The sequence below is a fragment of the Colias croceus genome, chromosome 2 (genome assembly GCF_905220415.1).
Source record: "Colias croceus chromosome 2, ilColCroc2.1".
NCBI lineage: Eukaryota > Metazoa > Arthropoda > Insecta > Lepidoptera > Pieridae > Colias > Colias croceus.
Window position 1 is genome coordinate 5,539,339 of NC_059538.1, and position 22,121 is coordinate 5,561,459.

Consider the following 22,121-nt stretch of genomic DNA (forward strand, 5'->3'; position numbering starts at 1 on the left):
ATGCGTTTAAAAAAGACAAACAAGCGCATTGGAAAATAAATATGAACGTTTTAAACATAGAAACGTATGTATAAAAGACTGGCAGGCTAATAGAAAAAAGATCAAAAAATTAAAGGCAATGTAGTAGGTACTGAGACCTATTCGATATAAATGTTGGAACATTAACAAGTGAATTGATTATTTACTTTTAGTTTTATGGAGGTAAACTTATTATTGACAGAGGCATCTTGAAATACTACGGCATAACTATGAAGAAATGTGTATCGTATGAACACTCCCATGACTATTTCTGCTCGTTAATCACGATCGCGTATCACACACGTTACAAAAAGGGAGTATTGTAGCTGGCATTTGTTTTAACTTCATTCATCGCACGAGACAGCTTTGTTCCTGTTTTGTATCACAGACATTGATTAACACAATAGACATATCTTAAAATAAATGTAACTTTTTAACCTGCTCGTAGAAACACATCCATTTATGTTTATTATGTTTTAAGACTATGTTGATTATAACCTTTAAAGAAAATGTTTTTTTCTTTCTTTCATTTGGTATTTAGTCGTATCTATATGACAATGTAAGCTTTTATTATAATAATATCTACTTATATAAATCAAAATGCGATGCTATGCGATAACAAAATCCTCGTTACCATCAGACAATAATGAATGTGACGACAAAAAATTGGTAGAGCAATTATTAAATATTCTATGTAGATTGATAAAAGGGATACAAAACCTCATCAAATATGAATTTAAAAATCGTTTTCTCATATTGAGGCTATAGGGAAGTCATTAAAGCTGCGTCACCAACAAATAATAATGTCGAAACGAACGATAAATGATGTTTTGCGATCAACTCATCGTGTTATTAGCTATTTTAACGTTTTGAAATCTTTTTGACATACAATACCTACTACTCAACGGCTGTAGGCAATACATAATATATTTCCACAATGCGATTTGGCATTTAATATTATGTAAACCTATTTTTCCAGTGTAAATTTCATTGGTTGCGTTTAGTAGCATTCAAAGTAGCATTGGTCTAGAATTTACCCTTTTCATTTAGAACAATCATTTTAAAGAACTTATAACATCTTATATCATATTTTCTAGGTACCATAAATGAAATTGAATCACTCAATAACCTTATTACTTTGAAGCAAAGCAGTGACGCAAAATACGTTTCGTACGTAATGCCGTAATGGAGATGTATTTTTGATGTAAAAATTCCAAAAGTAGCAAAATAAATGTGTTGACATTTCTTTTATAACCTCAACCCTATTAATATCAACGTCTCAACCACCACAATAAATTTAATTCTATTTCATATCTAGGGTACACAAAAGAAAATATATAAATATGATTTCTGAAAATGTTTGCACGATTATAGGGTATAATACGTTCAATATTAGTAACCATTCCATTACAATAAAAAGACCCCAGGCTTTCAACTCAAGTTAAGCCCTCATATACGTAACTGATCACGTATTTCATTCTTGTAGGTACCAATAAGTCATCTTGTGTGCTTTTTAATTTTTGTTGTTCATCGCTGTAAACTGTAAAGTAAAATATAGGAAATTGTGATTATTAAATATCTTCTCTAGCTGTTGGTTAAATCTTAAAATTTATAAACCACGTTCTATTGGGCAAATGTGTTATATGTTTTTCGTTTTATATTTGACAAATATTTGATCCTTTATATGTACTATGTGTAACTGTTAGAAATGATATTATTAGATTTACCTCACACTTTAGACGATATTTTAGCAATAAATAACGAGTTCTGTGATCGCTCAGGCAAAAACCCTTTAACCTTTCACCATACCTCAAAATATCATGAGTAATATTACATATATTACAAAGATCAAAGTTTAAGACGATGTGAGGATACATGAAACTTAGCATCCTATATTAATGAACTGCAATGATAATGACTTCATAAAAAAGAGCGTGTGTGCCGAGCACGCGTGTCAGAAGTGAAACTTCTTTGGCAAGATTCAAAGATACCAAAATTATCGCCTTACTACATGACGTGACGGTATTGACATGACGCGAACTTGAAATTAAAGAAATTTCACTTCAAAAACGTAGAGGCTCGATGATTACTTTACGTTTAATTCCCGTAAAAATTAAAGAAGCATCGATAAACAAGCCCAATTGTCAAACCTCATGCGAATACTATAAAATATGTTTTTCTTATAAATAATGTACTTTTCATAATTTAGGTGATAGAAGTGATCAGGCATCCAACGGAGAGAGCAGAGAGCGGTCGCGGCTCTAGCTCCGGGACTGCTCCCGCTGACGAAGAGCGCTACAGAGAACTAGTTAAGGAGAATGAAGAACTGCAGAAACTTATTGCTCAGGTCAGTTATGTCACTACAATGTTAGATTTGCATTTGACCTATTTCTTTCTTATTTAAATCCATAACTCCGCAGAATCCGCTTAGAACTTATTTCAGTGTTTTTTTTGATAAAAGAGATCAATACGAATTGCCTTTTTGATTTTGAACATTGGAGTTTTTGCTATAGTACACATGAAAGGAAAAATCTATAGATGCTCACAGTAGTGACGTAGTGAAGTTGGAGGATTACAGAGTATATTTTGGTCATTAGTGCGAATGTATTCTTTGCTAATTGCTCTCCATACCAACGCCTGCTTCGTCTGTTAGTCTTCGTCGATATTCGCTTACGAAGCTTAAATTGGGACAGGAGAATATTTGAATACATGTATGTATATTCATGGCTAGTTTAAACTAATCCCATTAGTACACATAGAATCTATATCAATATGTTGTAATAGAATATTATATCTCGATTTTCACTTACAAACAAACGAATTTTCTACGAAACTCCGGAACGCGACTTAAATTTACAGTGAACGTGGCAATAGTTTCCGATTCATACATGATATAGGACCCAATGCTTTGTCTTCAAATCGATATCATTTCCGCAAAGTAAATATTAGTCTGTGGTAAAAAGTAATGGCCGCTGGCTGGACCGAGCACATTTAATCTTGAGACGCTACAATTTAAGTTTTATACCCTTGTGCATTCTTGCGCCATCTCCAAGTTGTAGAATTAAAATGGATTCCTCCAAGAGCTAACAATGTTCAACTTTAAACTCTAGTAGTTGGCGCTCGATTTCGATTTTTACTCCCCTTTCTTTTACTTGTAACAATTTGAAATATCCAAGTAGATGCTAGATGCCTAGATACCCACTACCACCAGTTTTTAATTACTTTTCTCGTTAGCATTTTCGCCAGTACACATATTAAACACGGTGCAGTGACGGTGAGCATTTTTTCCTAAAACTGCGTCTTTTTCATTAATAAAAATGAACTTTGCATTTTTTCATTAAAACTATTAATGCACATTCGTTTGCTATTAATGCTGCATTATAATTTAGTAGCTAGTGCAATGGGACTAATAAATGTTTATCAAAAGCCACTTTGTTTAACAAAACAAGCGTACAAATTAGATATATTGCAAGCTTAAAAAGTAAATGATACCAAAATTCGCGCTTTTTGGACTGCAGCCAATTGCCGTATTAATCCTATTAAGTGTGGAAGTGCCAGCATTACTATTTCATTTTTTAATTAAAATAATTTTATATTAATAGACCTCTTGCGTCGAGCCAAGCCATGCAATTTTTCCTTGATAGTATGTTATATTATACGTGTTGTATATTATATGAAAAATTCCTGATTTAAATTTAAATCCATTGAACTCAGTCCGCCCGAGTTGGTAACGAATAAATATATCATTAAAATATCTACTAAACCCTTACAAAAATTCTTAACAATAGATTCTAATAGTCAACTATTCAATTCAATTAAATTATAATATTTGATCTTTCAATTTCCGAAACAAATAGTGTATAAATGAAGACCCAAACATATTAGGTTTGAATTTATTTCGTGATCAAATTTCCTTCATTTTATTCAGAGTTGACATAAATCCGATTCAATTTCCGAAACACTATCAGCTGTAGATCCCTTTGCGGCTAAGGCAGTTAGGAGGGAAATAACATTGGCATATTTATAACTTTTTTAGCAATACGCTTAGGGATTAAGGGAACCCTTTAATACAAACTATCCTATTACATGAACAATGAACATATATCAGCTAAACTATAAAATGACCTGTCTAGGTATAATCTGCAGAAAGCTAGAAAATGTTTAAAATTAAATATTTTATTTTTTAGAATCAAAATTGTTCAAACTCTTGACTTCAAACCTAACCTAAAAATTTTATGATAATACAATAGTAAATATAAGAGTCTCAAGCACCTTTGGACTCGTTTTTCCAGGAATAGAAGAAAGCAAATGATATTTTGCAAGTTACTTCTCAGAATATATCATTTGGAAAAAATACAACTAATGTTATTTTAGATAATAGATCTATAAAATAATATTATTTCTAATTTATTTAATATATTATTATGAATATAAAAGTTACTTGTGCCTTTATAAATATAAAACAAAAACCCAGTTTTATATTCGAACTGAGATTACTTCACAAGAAACAATGGGTTCACATTTAAAACTTTTCGCGAATTTTCTGCTAAAGTTGAATCACTGTTGCTCAGCGTTGCATGCCTCTTTTTTACTGGAAAATAATTTAAAAATAGTTATTTATGTGTGGTAGGATAATGCTCCTATTCAGATTTGACCTCAATTTGGAATAATTCTTCAAAATATTAATAAAAGCCACACAAAATCTTTCACATTGACTTTGCATTAAATGCATTTTTAAGTACAATACGAAAATACTTCTTGGTTGTAGGTATGTGTTCAAAACATAGTATATCATTATTCCTTTAAAACATACATAATATCAATTAACTCCTAGGATCTTTATTGTTGTATATAAATTAAAGAATATTTGATGATAGAACTGACTCATGTTAAACATTCCTCGACGTACTTTACAAACATCTAATCACATTTTGTTCACAGAAAGAAGAACGTATTCGCGTACTGAAACAGAAGTTGGCAGAGCGCGAGGCGGCCGCGGCGGACGGCGTGACGCAAGGTACGGGCGGCGGAGTCATCGCCGACTTGGCCACGGCCACCTCAGACTATGGCACTTCAACTAATTACACGCGGTCCTCCCGCGCCTCTGTGTCCGATCTAGACTTCTCTGAGAGCTACCTATAAACTTACCTACCTCACATTTCACTGCATTCATTGACATAATAACCAGTTCATTTGCGAAATATCCAATCGGCTTGCGCCGTTCTAAAGTTGATATTTTCGTTGCAAATGCATGGCTTTGAGTTTCGATTAATTTAATAATAACATTGTTTTTAACTTTTAATGCAAATAATGCAAAGTTTAATCAGCATACTTTTTTCCTTTATATGCTTAGTAATACAATACATTTTATTTATACATGTTACAAGCGGACAGTAATAATGGATATAAACACACTAAAATAGTACCAAAATTTTATGCACACACGACGTATCTTTAATCTTTATCACAGTTTTTAGATAAATATTTTATTTACAAGATTCAAATTCCATGCACAATTTAAAAATCGACACGTAATCACATTCAAATTTTGTAAAAACTTGTTTGATTTTATTTTACTTTTGTCTATTAAGATTCTTAAAAGGAATATTATTTCCTTTTTCTACACCTTAACTAAAAATTACGGTACTAAATTTATAGATAATTTGATATATTAGGTTAAATCAAAAACTTCTTTAAATTCCCCGAATGTAGTAATTGTCGTTTATACAGAATATTTAAAACAACCTAACTATATTCGGTTACAATTTTAGTAACTGTTAAATTGATACTACGAAGCTATTTGCATACATTATAACTTAATATTTATTGAATTCTTATGTTAAATTGCAATCTCACACTTTGTAATGTGTTTAATTTATTTATATTTAGCACAAAAATAGTAGAGCTGCAAAATTGTATGTTTTAAAGTTTCGATTTATGCCTTATTTCGTGATTGTTTCGAATCCAGTTTTGATTTAAAAATCCTTTAAAACACCTCTTGGTAATAATATTGTCTTTTAAATGTTTGAAACCTATCTTCCCTCCTAAATTTCACAAAATTTTACCCCGTTTCTACCTCACAGTCATGTGACAATCGCACATGTGACGTGTTTGTATATAACATACTTCGACTCTTACTAGACTGACTTAGCCGTACTTTTAGAGTTATTTCAAGCTTTTAAAAGTTTAAGTAACACTTCTAGCTGCTACTTCAAACCTTTAATCGTTATTGTAATAGAATAGCTCCCGTTATATCGCTGGTCGATCATAGGATAATGATTTTTTAATTTGTCACTACAACGATTATACGATTTAAATGCTTTTAAAATAAATATAACAATGTTAAAAGCACCTTCATTATATTTGACACGTTTACTTACTATAATTGGCACAAATTTTAATAACTAGTTAATAGGTAGAGAAGATCGTTAATAATTAATTAATGATAAATGTTATGTACTTGTAGATAAACTAATAGACATTAAATTATTTACATTTATTTGTATTCATTTACGCATCATATAAGTTGTGTTGTTTGATTCATGCAGTCAAATCTCGTTAGTGCATAAATTCTGTTGAATTATTTAGTTATATATATTGAGTTGATTGTAAATAATATACTTAAGTTTATTAGAAAAATAAATAAATTAATAAATAATTGGTTATATTTTTTTTCAAAATTGAATCATTTTATGAGGAGAAAAAGATCATTACAAAGGAAAAAGATAGAAATTCAAATTGGAACGTAAGTATTGTATGTATTCCGTTCCCTGTAGTCATGTGTTGTTAACCCAAAATTGCATGACCACCCCCCACCGTGCACTTCCTACAAACAATGTGTTTTCGGCATTCCAACTGTTAGCACGTTATAACTCGCCGTAACAACTGCTAGTTACTGAACTTTAAATCGTTTTATTTGACCATAATTTGTATAAAATACATATATCTCACTTGTCGCTAACTATTTAAACGCCACTGGAGAACGGTATGTTATTCTCTTCTGCTTTACAACCCTTGATGAACTGGCATCGCTCCAGCTAGTCGATCGCTGAATAGCGTTATTGTGTAAAGAAAACATATTTACGATACAGCCAAGAATGTTACCTAAGGTTATAAATTATTTAAGTAATTTACGCATCCAAATTGTTTCGAAACAATTGAAGTGAATAAAACTAAATGACCTCTTCAAGCATGGCATCTCAAGACAATATAGCCTACTTTCCGCCGCAGCGAACGAGCGTCATACGTTTAATGATAACTACGACCGTATAAAAGGCAACATAAATAATACTTTTGTGTTAAGTTCCAGCTGTAAAAAGCGCATTGGTAACGAGATTTCCTTGCATGAATATTTTAAGACACAATGTATTGATAATATTGCTTTTAGCAGGTTTCATTTACATGATATTTTTGCTGACATTTTGTTTGGTGTGCTAATTTCTAGATTTGTTGACTTCTATCGCGTAATATTCTTATTATGTTTTCTTTCTCTTTTTCAAACAGAATAGCTTACTACGAAGTTTAAAATTGTATCTTTATTAAAATGTTCTTTTTCTCTCTCGACAGATGTTCAAGACGAACACATCTGATCGCCCGCAAGGCAACCTTCAATTATTATGTGACTTTAAATGTAATAAGTAGCTATTTGTAAATTATTGTTAAAACTATTAAAATTATAGTAGAAAATTGTTTTATGAAATCAATTATCTAATAATAAGAAATAAAGTGTTCTTATATAATTAGACGACTGGTTATGCGTTAGATGTACCTATTTATCGTATGATTTTAGTTTAATAGAATATTTATACCTGTTGTAATTAAATTTCATTTTATTTTTTTGATATGTGCACAAAATGATACTGTAATTAATTTTAGTCATAAATCGGCTGTTGCTCATTTTTGTTTACATGTCTTAGATATTAATTGTTTATTATCAATTCATTTTTTACGTACGTTTAGAGTTGTCATACAAATCTTAAAATGTGTTTATGATCAACCTTCTTCCTAATACTAAATTAATAAATATAACGAAATACTACTTGCCATTTAAAATAAGATATAATCAGTTAAAAACATTATATTTACTGTTATCGCCTACCTTAGATTTGAAATACATTCAAAGTTGAGATAAGGATGTTTTTTTTTTATATTACATATCACACGGTACGTGTTAACAAATACAAATTATTAATAAATTGTTGAAACCTATTACTTTCAGAAACATTTATGGCTCTGTTCCAGTGATATCGGATGCCAAAGGAATGACGAAACTATAGTGTAAATAATAGAATAATAAGAAATAAATATTCTTGAATTCCTTTTTATTAGGTAGATTTAGTGTGAAGCGTGAACCCACAAATCAAACTACTTAGATGTTTAAATTAACGAAACTGTTAAAAGCACTGCCAATTAATACATTATAGAATTGAATTTAAGGAACAACATTAGATGTAGATTCCAGTAAATTATTATTTTTTAAACCTTTTTCTTTTGTTATAATCGCAAAAGAAAATTTATTCTAATTTCTAGATAATTTAGGCTCAAATTATGCTTTCATAAATGAAGCTCATTCATGCATTTTTATACTTACGTGATTTTCAAAGCTTTACAAAGTAGTTATTTAGCTTTTAATACATAATTTTAATTTCTTACAATAGGTTCCAATGTAAAAAATCGGCTTTATATTAGGTACTAAATAGTTTCTTTTACACTTATCTATTTGCATAAGTAATCCAACATTCACGTTACGTAACCTAATTGTTTTATTATCATTAAATTAACATTATAAATTGTTAGAAAAAACCGTCAAGACGTCATCTCAGTCTCCCCGTGACCACGCTCGCTGTAAAGTGTTCGAAACGTCGGGAAAATAATATAATGAATAAATCGCGTTTAAAATCCGTTAAAACGTCTTTAATTTCTAAACCTATTTACAATATTAGCATATAATTTTAGTTTATGTATGGTAGGTATTCTGAATGGTGATTTACATTTGTACTTGTTGATTTGTTAGCCATACAAGATTCAGGATGAAAATAAACTAAAAGATTGCTCAACGTAGAAGCATTATGTTCAATATATTAATTTTACATTAAGCTCGCTTGTTACCTAGAACAACGTTATGAAGATAATATTATTTCAAGTGAACCTAAATCTTCGAATATTGGAATATGCTGTTAGAACAAAGTTGGCAGAAAACATAATATATCTGCATATTTTAAATATTATCGATACACCCAATTACAAAGATAATTTGAGTATAAACAAATATTTAGTACAGAATATTCCTATAAATAAACCAACCCACTGTATAATCATATTATTATCTCAAATAGTAGTGTGATTCCACTGAGCTTTTCTTGGAAATCGGAAAAACCAAATCTCTTTTGGCCGATGTTCAAATCCACATTCGTTACCGAAAAAAGAAACATTACATTTCAAATGCTGTATTCCTCTATGTGGCTTCTTTTTAATGTATTTACAGTTTATCTATACATGTATGTATCTATAATGTAATTACCTTACACTATAATTACGTTTAACAAAATTTTACTTTTAATGAATATGCAATTGTTTAACGTTAAAATATCTACGAATTGAACACATGATGAAATCATTACTATTATAGCACGAAATGAAATGGAGAAATGGAGAATATGAAACTGCGTTTTAGACTGTGGTTTTAGTCTTATACCTACTTAACAAAAATATTCGAAAATATGAAATTATTTAATTAATTATTTATGTATAAAATCACTATAAAATCGTTTGGAAAACAATTGCTGCTGTTACCACCAATCATTATTTTATTTATAAGTCATAGATTTGACTGCATTGAATGAAAGCTTTAAGTATTATTTAGTTTATATATTTTATTTTTTATTGATGTTGATAATTCAAATTTTATGCATATGTTATTGTGCGGAGACAAATTACATACTATGACCCATATTTGGATATCCTTATTTACAAACGAAAAACATGTTTACGTTTAACACTGAAGCGAACGTAGCGTGAACAAAGCTCATGTAATTTGTCTCTAAAGGATTAGTTAGGATTGAATTTCGTTGGAAAAGTAGTAGAATAAGTTATATTTTTAAATGTTATTATTTGATGTAGAGATGTATTACATTCGTGTCATAGAGATACCCTTAATGCTTGAATAATAAATATTTTATTTTGTTTGTTTTACATTTTCTAAAAGTGATCACTGTGTAAATAAAGGCTCATGAATGATCTAAATGTAAAACTTGTTTTATTTTACTAACCCGATGAAAATTTTTCCTACTTCTTAGAGATTTTAAATGAATTTGGAAAGGAAGAAAAATATCCAGATGTGATCCTTTGGTTATTGTATGTTAAGATTATGTCCTCTTATCTCCCTTTGACTTAGGCTGACCCAGAAAATAGCCTTTGTCCATCCCCACAATATAAGCTTCTCGTCAAGTTGCAGAAAGATTGGTTGTGAGAAAACTGGTTTATGCCGGTTAAAAAAAGAATGAGAATTGGATTGCACTTAGGTACATCGCAAATGGATATTTTTTTGTTAAAATACGAAAATTGTATTTTGACTTCTCTCAGCTCTATCGATTTATTTCAATTCCATTATATTCAAATCAAAAATAGTACCATGAATGAGCCCAAACAAGCCTTTAAAATTCTCGTGTCACAATGTTAGTTACCATACTCGGAAACGGCTGGACCGATATTCGTCAAAATTTTGAGTACGACAGAGAGACGTTTGCCGGGACAGCTAGTTAAGCTAGTTTATATCTAAACCTTTATTTTTACCCGAAACCGACATCATAGAGACGTTATGCACCTATTCATGTATGACTTTATAACAACGGCCTAATTTTTAATTCCTAAATAACATCACATTATAGTGAATTCAATTATGCATTCTACGTAACTGACATCCATTCACACCGCTTCAAAGCGCTTCATATAAAGTATGCAGCGAGCTTTGCTTAAATTTAGTTCACTCCAGGAATACATAAAGTAAACTGAGAATATACTCAACCACTAAGGCGCTTTTGTTTCTATGCCCGGCTCTTTCATATACCTACAACTTATTTTGCACATTCTAAAAAGAATGAAGTGGAAATATTAAAAACGCGTAGTGTAAGAGCTAACATCAATTTATGAAATTTTCACTTGTGGCTGGTATAGTCTTACAATAATATGTGCTTGTGGGAAATACCTTTACTCCAGCTACCACACTCAGAGTTACTGCAAACATTGTTTGCAATATTGATTATGCTATTAGGAGTTCGTTTATTAAGGAATCAAAAAGAAGATCCAAATAAAATGCAGACTGTAATTGACAATAAAGTCCAATGTTATCGTAGAATTCTTCATTTTTCGTTCGCCCGTTCCAAATAGGCTCAAGAATCTTACAAAATATATTTAAATTATTGTTTATAATAATTGTTCATCCTCAACTTGTAGCCCGAAGCTAAATCCATAAAGTATTCGCTCTGCTTTCCAATAATTGTTTGTCTACATCGAGCAAATTTATTCAAGTGCTAACCGTTATATTATTCTGAAAATATAACAGTACTGTAGTCTGTAGCGCCCTGTATATAACATTACATTAGAAATTCTCTTTGTCAATGCAACATCGACACAAGAGTTTAAGATTTTTTTGATGTCATAAGAAAAAAGCACGTACAAAACAAATGAATGTTGTACCCTACCAAGGGTAGCAAGTTATATCGTTAATACTGCAAAGGGTATGGTGGTGACCGCAGACACCTCGCGCATATCAATTAGTAAAAGCGAGGCTACACGTTGATAGCCAAGTTAAAAACATTTTTGACGTAACAACAGTTGTACTGAAGCGAATTAAAAAGTAACGGTTAAACGAGATAAAAAAGTTAACTGAAACCAAATGCTTCCTGATTTTGTCAGTGAGAAATGTTTTATCGTTATATTTTGTGAAAAAATTCCGCGTATTTCAATTATTTTTGACAGAATGTTGTTTGGAATATTTATCGCTTATAAAAACTTTTGTTACTATTTTAGGCACTAAAATACAAGAGTAGATTAATGTGTCTTCTGTTCTTAATATTGTACTGCTTTTATAGTCCCTTATTTAACAGATCCGCCCGTTACAGCACCGCCCAAGCAAGAGGTCATGAAAATTTAATGCTTGTGCCAGGAGACAGACTCTGACTCGCAGAGGACTGAGAACTTTTTCTGAAGATTGAAAAATTCTCTGAAGAATTTCAAAGAAAAGCAAACAATTCGATCATTATACTGAAACGGTCTTGGGCGTCGCCATCGTACTGCTTCATGATCGAAATTTTTCTATTATTTTAACTTTTTCAATCACTTGTTTAAGAAATTGCTTTACAAAATTATATATTTAAACAAAGTCTATGCTCAATCCCATATCATCCATCCATACTTAATCCATACTAATAAATGCGAAAGTAACTCTGTCTGTCTGTCTGTCTGTTACTCAATCACGCCTAAACTACTGAACCAATTGTCATGAAATTTGGTATGGCGATATTTTGATACCCTAGAAAGGACATAGGCTACTTTTTATCCCGGGAAAATGACGCAATCCCGGAAATCCCACGGGAGCGGGAACTATTCGGGTTTTTCTTTGACTGCGCGGGCGAAGCCGCGGGCGGAAACCTAGTTGTTAAATAAATATTAGACGCCATATCCTACTACTAATATTATAAATGCGAAAGTTTGTGAGGATGGATGTGTGTGTATGTTTGTTACTCTTTCACGCAAATACTACCGGTTTAGTAGATTAAAATGAAAATTAACACACATATACATGGTAACGTGGATTAACTTGGGTTTTATCCCGGAAATCCCATGGAAACGGGAAATATGCGGGTTTTTCTTGGAAAACGCGAGCGAAGCCGCGGGCGGAACGCTAGTTATTTTATATTATGTCTTTACGTAAATAACACTCTTCTATTACAGTATAGTGACCTTACGGAGGTTAACTCGAGTGTTTACCGAAACAAGCCCTACTCAATTATATACTTTAGAGTTTAGAGACTAGAGATTGGGACAAGTCGTGTAAGCGGTACTTCACAAAGTGTTCATTAGTTGTAAGTTTAGACTTTGGTACGTCACGGTCAAATTGAGTTAAGGAATATTAAATCTATATCAGCTCTAAAGCTTTTATCAAGAGGAGCCTTACAAGATTTTCAGGCGAAGACAAAAAGGATCCTCAACCGGTAGCATGCTTGATGCCTTCGTTAATCACCTTGCAGCAAAGAGAAAGTGATTTAAGTAAGACGGTTTTAACCGTTTGTTTCCTTGAAAGACATAGCATTCTAGGATAGCTAAGATTAACGCTAGCTTTAAAATATATATGAAATAAATGTGAATAGTTCTTAATTGTGTCCTAAAGATAAAGACACCTTAAATGAAACTACAACACTACTACTTAATAGCAATTAATATTCAATAATACTAAGCGTCAATCATTAATTAATTACCGAGATAGGTAACGTACGTACAACAAACAGTATTGAAATTTGAATAAAAACATTTTAAAGGAAGTACCCAATTCTTATAACAAATTCCTAACAACGTTTAATTTTACAGGTATCGTTAAGACGGGGAAAGCTTCACAGAATTAAGGATATAAATTTAATTTCGTTGAATATTCATCTCACTACTGCCAAAGCTTCCTGCACTAATTCCAAGCGAAATCTAATTCTCATCTTGTTATAATATTTTGCAATTCAATTTGCTTTTCATCTGCCTAATGGACATGATAATAATCCAATTATGAATTTAGGCATTTCATTCTTACGAATGGAAACGTTTGTAATCGTCGAGATTTCTTAGAGGCTTTTTTCAGCTCATGTTTATTACAAAATAAATATTTTAAAGGAATTCAAAATTCAAATATGTCAAAAAACTCCGTGTTCTATATGAGAATTACTTACGTATCAAATTGCTTTAAGTTCAATAAAACCATAAAAATTAACTCAACATTTATTCAATAGATAATAATAATTATGTAACAAGATATGCATAATACTATTATACAATTATATAAATTTATTGTAAAATAATATTTAAGAGGTATAGAGGTATTAATAAAATATAATATTTTGTACAAAATCTTTTTCGCACATTTCGAAGTAAAAAGTCAAGGGTCCTCGAAATATAGATATCTAATAGGTGTCCCTTTCATTTGGCCGGTGCTTATAAGGGTCATAAAGTCTGATGTGTTATGTTGCGGCGAGACTCAAACAACCGTATCATTATGCGTGCACTGACAAAATAAGCCAGAATTCGTAAATAGTTTCGTCACCTTAACAAAAACACACCTTTATTATCTAGTAAATTATACATATTACAATAGCCCCGAAGGTTTACATGAATATTGAGCTAGTTAAAGAAGTAAAACTAACTGTTTAAATATGACTTTTCTAATCATAATTGAGAATACAAGTGCAATGTATGATACATAAAGACATTTTAAGTTTGAAAAATCAGATGTTTTGCGCGAAGTGACAGTAGTACCCACCTCAACGCTTCGCTTATGAGGCGTGCAAAATGTTACTATACCGATAGATGAGTATGACAATAATTTCATACGTTAGAAATCTATTTGTGAACAGTTTTACTACCTATGTTATCAAATCGTTAAGTAAATTATTGTCCTAAATTAAAATATTAATTAAAATTGCGATTTTTATCTTTAATAGGCAAGACAAGAGAAAAGTAAAGATAAAATCGTCAGCGAAGGGTTCCTCTGTCCTCAGAACAAAATACCTACGTCTTTGTTTTAAATAATTATTTTAGAAAACTTATTGAATAGCTTTAAAGCAGTGTAAGCTCTTTTTTATTTTGAAAATAAATAAGTTATAAAGTTAAGATATTAATAAACCTTTTTGATATGAAATATACAAAATTGCAGACTATTTTTTAAATATTATATGTTTGACTATACACCATGTAACTTTAAAACGGTTGAATAAAAAACGGTTTAGTAAAATCTGACTACCAAATGACAAAACATCAGTCTTGCGTAAATTTTTCGTTATAAAAAATATTTATATTATGGACAATTCGTATCATTCTTATGTAACCTACGCACAAAATATAGAAACCTGTAAAAATACCAAATCGACATACTTTGTTCAATTTCAGTTATTGTAAAAAACTTTTCAGTTAATATAAAGTGGCCACATAATATCAAAGTAAGATATTAATCTTATCCTAGTTTTCTTAGTATACTGGATAACTATATATCTATCATAGTTAGATTCCATAAAGTCCTTAAACTCCTAGGGTCTGTTAAAACGCTCTTTGCAACAAAACTTTTATAGTAGAGTCCCTTTATGGGCTGTTAAGTTCGCGTCAAAAAAATAAAGTTTCCATATTTGTGTGCATAATGTAAGTAGATGGCATGTTGTTTATTTATTAGTAAGTTGTCTTTTTTACAGGACATAGTTCCCGTTCCTGTGGGATTTCCGGGATAAAAACTAGCTTATGTCTTATTCTGGTTCTTCAGCTACATAAATACAAAATCTCATTGCAATCGGTTCAATAATATTTGTATTTTTTCGATTTAGTATTCAGCTTTTAGTCACTTTTCATACCTGATCAGAGAAGAAATGCATACAGATTTTAATTACCTTACATATGAGACAGTAAATAAAGCTCCATCGTGCTTCAATAAGGCAAGAAGAATGTCCGACCGCACGCTTGCGGTAAAGTCGTAGAAATAAGCTGAAATTTCAACAAAATTCCATTTGCAAACATTTCCCACAATGACAGACACGAGTTTTTCATCCATGTTTATTTGGGTCAAGCTCCTAACAAATGATATGTGAACACTTCTTTCCGAATTCAGGCCTCGTAACTACTGAACAAATACTAAACTTTTACAAGTGATTTCGAAATCCAATTTCCCCTTTTTGTAGACTCAGTACAATCAAATTTAGATTGGGAAATTTTTAACTCTTTTTTACTCATCGTTCAAACCTTTCTTTTTCGGATGCTGTTTGGCGTAAAATTTTTCCTTAATCAAAGTTCGTCTTTAGTTTTAAAGAATTGTTACAGGCTATTATGAAATTTAATTTTTCTTTTTCCCGTAATAAAAGTCATCGAGCGTTTAAAATAACTCTTGACAATTTATTATTAAATACGGAAGTTTTGATGTTATAATAGTAGGTGGCAACTACCTATGTGTGATGTATGCCTATGTGTGATGTTACAAAAAACCTGTAATTTCCTATATCAGTACTTTTTTCTATGTGGTTAAAATGTGCATTTTAAAATTTACTTTTACGAAGATAAAATCACCTATCTGATTATCAAGCAAATGCCGAACATGACAATAAAATGAACAGTTTAACAGTATCATTTGTTAACTTTGTCATTTGAAATTTAAATTTAACCTAACATACACACCTATAAGGAGAAGCCAAACCAGGCGTCTTATTTTGCTTCTCATAAGAACTTCATTACGTGCGAATCCAACCCTAAAGATACAATCTTGTAGACAGGTTAACACAAAACCGATCAATCGATCATGATAGAGATATAATAGTCACCCTCCGCGTCTGGCTATTTATTTATTTGCTGACTATCGAAAATCAAAACCATGCTACAGATTTAACAACTGCGTGAACTATAATTATAACAATATTATGTTACCATTAAATTTTAGCAATATTATTGTTGAACGCCACGTTACCTACTGGTTTTCTATGAAAAGGAATCTGTTGTTGATAGAAAACATGACAAGGTTAATGAAGGTATGGTATGGTTAAGGGATATCATCATCAACAAACGGAGAGCTCCCCTCAATAATGATGATGTATGCTTGATGTGAACAATTTTACTACAAATAGATAATCTACATATTTACTAGACTGTACTATTATCTAGTAATATGTGTTAACCATAGTTACGATATTAATTACGTACGCATCTCAAACGCACGATTTACAATCACGATAAATTAAATCAATTTTATTTATTGTACAGTAATGTAGTTGCTTTTATTCTACTAAATTCTACAGTTTTCTAAATTTATGACTCAATACATAGATATCTACATTAATTTCAGTTAAACGATAAAAAAGTAATTATACGATTATGACCTCCAAAGCAAGAACGTTGTTTATTGAAGTAAGTTTTTATTTTGTTATCTTATAATGAAGTAACATGAAAACAATTATCAAAGTTTACTTCCAATTATGAATATAAATTACGAGGAAATATACATTATACACGTATAGACTTATCAGATAAAAATATGTTCTGCCTTATGCTAACCATTGTGCTAGACTTCACTTAAAATATATATAAAATATGTCTATTTTTTATATAAATATATGTAAAATATATATGTCTATTTTATATATATATTACTTTATGTTGTGGCGGCTCGATTACGGTTTGGGGAGGGATATGTTTGGGAGCTCGCACGGAGTTAGTGATAGTCACAGGCGGGACAATGACAGCAGATCGATACATCAGTGACATTTTAGAAGAACATTTTGTACTATTTGCCCCATTTATTGATGACGACTTTATTCTAATGCAAGATAATGCTCGTGCTCATAGTGAACAATCGGTACAGGCATATCTGAGCCACGTAGGTATACCGGTGATGCAGTGGCCAGCAAATTCCCCCAATATGAATCCGAATGGGTTAAATCCAGAATGCCACCCCCCCCCCCCCCCCAACAATCTGAATGAACTTGGAAACGCATTACTTGAGGAGTGGGAGCGGTTGCCTCAAGAAATCATAGATAACATAATCTGTAGCATGCCCAGACGAATGGAAACCGTAATCAGAGCAAGAGGGGGAAACACTCGTCATTAATTTTATTGTTAAATCATTTAATGTTTACTTTTTTTTATTTTTTGTGATGGTTCATATTTATAATCATCTAAAAATTTCACTTATTTCAAATTTCTTCATTTTTCAAAAAAAATAACGAAGACTTTTCAAAGTCGTTGTTAAAAGATGTTAATCGATTTGTTATTTTGTGTCTAATTACATATTCGTCAAATATATGCGTTATTATCTCATAGTCTCACTTTTTTTTCTGTTCCACTAATTGTGCCGGTGTGTATATTATATTTTTATGTTCCTTAAGTCTATCAATCCCCTTTCCTGCGTTCACTTTACGTTTTAACTAGGTACATACATGGTTACGACAATCTCTGAGGCGGAAGCCATTTTTGAAACAACATACATTTCCACGTACACGTTGCTGTGCTACTACTCTCTTCAACCCAAAATCTTTGAAAGTATTTAATAAATACGTTGCTATGGTTACTTCAATGACCCCAATAACGGCACGTATGATTACTATGACAGAACTTTCTTCAATGCCGTGAGAAGTTTACTCTTCTACGTGACTGGACTAACAAGAGCCCATGTCTCGTTCTCTGCAACACATAACAAGATATGAAACAATTTTTCAAGGTACATATTACATATTAGTATGCTAAAAAGAGAAGGAGTTACTGAAAACTCGTGTAAATATTACATGTCGATCTCGTTTTCGTTCCTTGGGCTCGACTGCGGAATTCCGATTGTTAATAACAAGAGATAGGATAACAATGTCAGTATATATCAACATATTATGTGAATAGGTTGTATTCAACAAAAGAGCATTTTTTTTTTTTAATTTTTTGTGCACTTTCAAAATGTTGAACGCGGTGTGGAATGTTCTTCTTGTGATTATTTTAATTTTCTTCATAAAGAAAATAGTTCAACATACACCAAATAAAATCAAATTTTATTTCTATTTTTTCATCTACTATCTCGCAGGAAGTCTATTAGCATGTGTTATTTGGCCATACTTTTTGCTAAATCCGAAAAATGTAAAAAATGCAAAGTAAGTAGATACATTGGTTTTTATTATTCCAACCATAATTTAATATAATTGTTGTAACATTCATAATCAATTCATACATTTTATTTGTTTCTAATTTATACAATTAATCTAAAAATCAGACAAATAATCAATAATACAACAAACCATAATTAATATCTTAGTCCAGAAGGGATAAAGTAGATACCCCAGCTCATAGTTTTTAATTTATTAGTAGCTACTATATTTTACATTATAAAATTTAAATATTCATACAATGGATTTTTAACAAAATAAAAACATATATATTTAAAGTAAATCCGTATCAATTTAAAGTAAATAATCTACGCAGGGCCGAAAACATTTTATCAAAAATATAAACACAAAGTATGATAACAATACACAAAAATAACTTCCGTGTGTTAACAATTTATTGCTTTTCGATTAATAATTTTTATATTTTTATAATAAATCTATAATTTAAAAACTGTTTTACTTTTCTTTTCGTAAAATAAAAAATACAATTTAAAAACCCTATTTTTATTTTACTTTACGTGTTTATTTTCAGGTTTTCTGAATTCTTCACACGCGTCACACTAATTGATAAATTGATAAATAGATAAACCTATATAAGTATGAAGATAAGCATTAACGATTAATGTTGGCTTTGCATAATACATTGCAAATTCAATTTTTTTCAATAATATTCAAAATATTTTTATATTTAATGAAAAAAATATTTATATACCCAGTTAATCCATACTAATATTATAAATGCGAAAGTAACTCTGTCTGTCTGTCTGTTACTCAATCACGCCTTAACTACTGAACCAATTTGCATGTTTGGTAAAGAGATATTTTGATACCCGAGAAAGGACATAGGATAGGTTTTACTCCGGGAATCCCACGAACGGGAACTATATGCGGGTTTTTCTTTGACTGCGCGGGCGATGCCGCGGGTGGAAAACTAGTATTAAAATATTTAAAATTATTACAGTATAACATTTTAATTAGGTAGCGCAGGAAATAGACAAAATTCTAACTATCAAGTTTAATTGTCAACTAAATTTTAATTTGTACTTAACTTGCTACTAAATTGTTTTAAATTTATATTTATTAATATTAATAAATATTTAAATTTATTTGTTAAAATTTAGTTAACTACTTATCAACGGTATACACGTATGAAACGTGTATATAAGCCATTACGAGTTTTATTAAAATAAAATTCCAAGTGTGTGCGAAAGTACATGTAGCCAGCTTTTGATTTTTACTTTCTTTTCTTTTCAGAGCAGCAGCTGGCATTTTTAAGTACGTAACAAGACTTTATGATCTTAAATGGGAATTGCGAAATAGTGAAATTCTAGCGGAAGAACGCGGAGCTATAATTGTCTCGAATCATCAGTCATCTCTTGACGTACTAGGTATCTACAAGTTATCTTAATCCAACGCATTATAATAAGTCCGTATTAATCGTGTGTTAATCTGAGTTAGCGGTTGTTTTATCAGTTATAAATTACTTTTCTAGGACTCTTCAACATATGGAATGTGGTAGATAAGCTAACAGTTATCGCTAAGAAAGAAGTATTTTACGTGTGGCCGTTTGGACTAGCGGCTTACCTTGCTGGTGTCGTATTCATAGATCGAAGAGACACGAAGGGAGCTTATAAGCAACTGAGAGAAACCTCGGAACTTATGAAGAAAAAGGCAAATATAAAAACCTTACTTATACAAACATATCTTGAAAAACAACAACACGTCTTTATTGAAAAACCTGTTGTTGTTTTTCAGTTCAAATATTTTATTATAATTAAATGTTATAATAGATGTAATATAAGAGCGATAAGGCCACCGTTTGTACACATTATTTTAATCTTATCTGTACTTTATGTGTCTCTATTTCTTTTGTGTGTGCAATAAATAATTAAATAAATAATAAATAAATAAATAATATAACTTAAGTTAACTTTAAGTTATAATCAAGTATATTTTCTATGTAAATTCAATTCAAACCAATTTGTATGAACAAATCAAAATCCTCCATTATTGTAATAAGACGTAGTACGTATCAAATTACAACGTTAGACTTTTTATTGGCGTACCCTCATAATTACCCATGAGGAAAATGTTTCAATGCTTCCTTTTATTAAATAATCGACAAAAAATAGGTAATTAAATTGATGGCATATTGTTTCAGACGAAGATTTGGTTGTTTCCGGAGGGCACTCGAAATAAGGACTTCACAAAATTATTGCCCTTTAAAAAAGGTGCATTTTCTATGGCAATAATTGCACAACAGCCAGTTATTCCAGTTGTTTTTTCACCGTATTATTTCATAAATAAAAAGAAATATATCTTCAACAAAGGTAGATATAACTCATTAATTTCATACATTGGTTAATTTCAGGTATTATAATTTATAAATAAAGAACGTAGACCTTTTTATTGTTAAAAATTAATTGAACCCAAAAAAACACGTAGATACGTAGATTTTTATTAGGTTCAATAACGATTATTGATGTTATCTTTAAACAATTATGAATAGGACATAACTATGCCTAAAACATTACTAGTAAATCCACAATTCCCTCGGTGAAATAGTTGCCGTTTGCTTAACCTTAATCTTTAACCAAGTACAGAATTCAATTTAATTACACATTTCTAATTTCAGGTCACGTTGTGATCCAATGCCTTGATCCCATATCCACGGAAGGAATGACGATGGATGACGTGTCCAGACTGACAGAAAAGGTCCATGATGTAATGGAAAAAGCTTATAAAGATCTCTCTAAAGAAGTTTTTAGCTCTCTACCATCCGACTACCCTCACACTTTAGAAGGATAACTATTTTGCGTCAAACCACATTTATTTGTGTTGGAAACCAAAGACACGTAGTATTAGGTAGGGGGAACATAAAAATGTATCCCAAAACTTAGAACTTTTGTTAGAAATATTAAGTAAAGAATAAGTTTTATTAGCTCTGTTTTATTGTTTTATTTTTCGTTGTTATAAAATAGCGATTACCAAGAAACTAGTAATGGGAACACGTACCTACATCAGAAGATTTGGTAGTATAGTTTAATAGGTACTTATAGATTTTAAAAATACCTGCTTAAAACTTCTATGATAATAATTATTCAGCTAAGCGGTTAATGTCGTAGAAGTTTGATGATGTTAATACTTTATATTGTATACTATGATGTATATTATTAAGTTAAAAAGAAGATGGTAAGGCAATATAAGAAAAAGGGAGCAGAGCGTTGTTATACC

The 22,121-nt window shown here is 30.7% G+C and overlaps 2 protein-coding genes across 2 annotated transcripts in view; both read left to right on the forward strand.

Moving 5' to 3' along the window:
- The window catches only part of LOC123701756 (gamma-aminobutyric acid type B receptor subunit 1), a 95,473-nt gene extending 85,706 nt beyond the window's left edge, over positions 1-9,767 (forward strand). Inside the window, exons 14-16 of the mRNA XM_045649312.1 lie at positions 2,228-2,365; positions 4,960-5,035; positions 7,585-9,767. Of these exons, the coding sequence (XP_045505268.1) occupies positions 2,228-2,365; positions 4,960-5,035; positions 7,585-7,607 (237 nt within the window). The 3' untranslated portion in view covers positions 7,608-9,767. The remainder of the gene's footprint in view (positions 1-2,227; positions 2,366-4,959; positions 5,036-7,584) is intronic.
- Positions 9,768-18,684: 8,917 nt separating this feature from the next.
- Positions 18,685-21,832, forward strand: LOC123703291 (1-acyl-sn-glycerol-3-phosphate acyltransferase alpha-like). Its single transcript, XM_045651245.1, has 5 exons — positions 18,685-18,875; positions 20,142-20,275; positions 20,380-20,558; positions 21,049-21,217; positions 21,523-21,832. The coding sequence occupies exons 1-5, from the start codon at positions 18,685-18,687 to the stop codon at positions 21,693-21,695; spliced, it is 846 nt and encodes a 281-aa protein (XP_045507201.1). The 3' UTR covers positions 21,696-21,832.
- Positions 21,833-22,121: the final 289 nt, after the last annotated feature.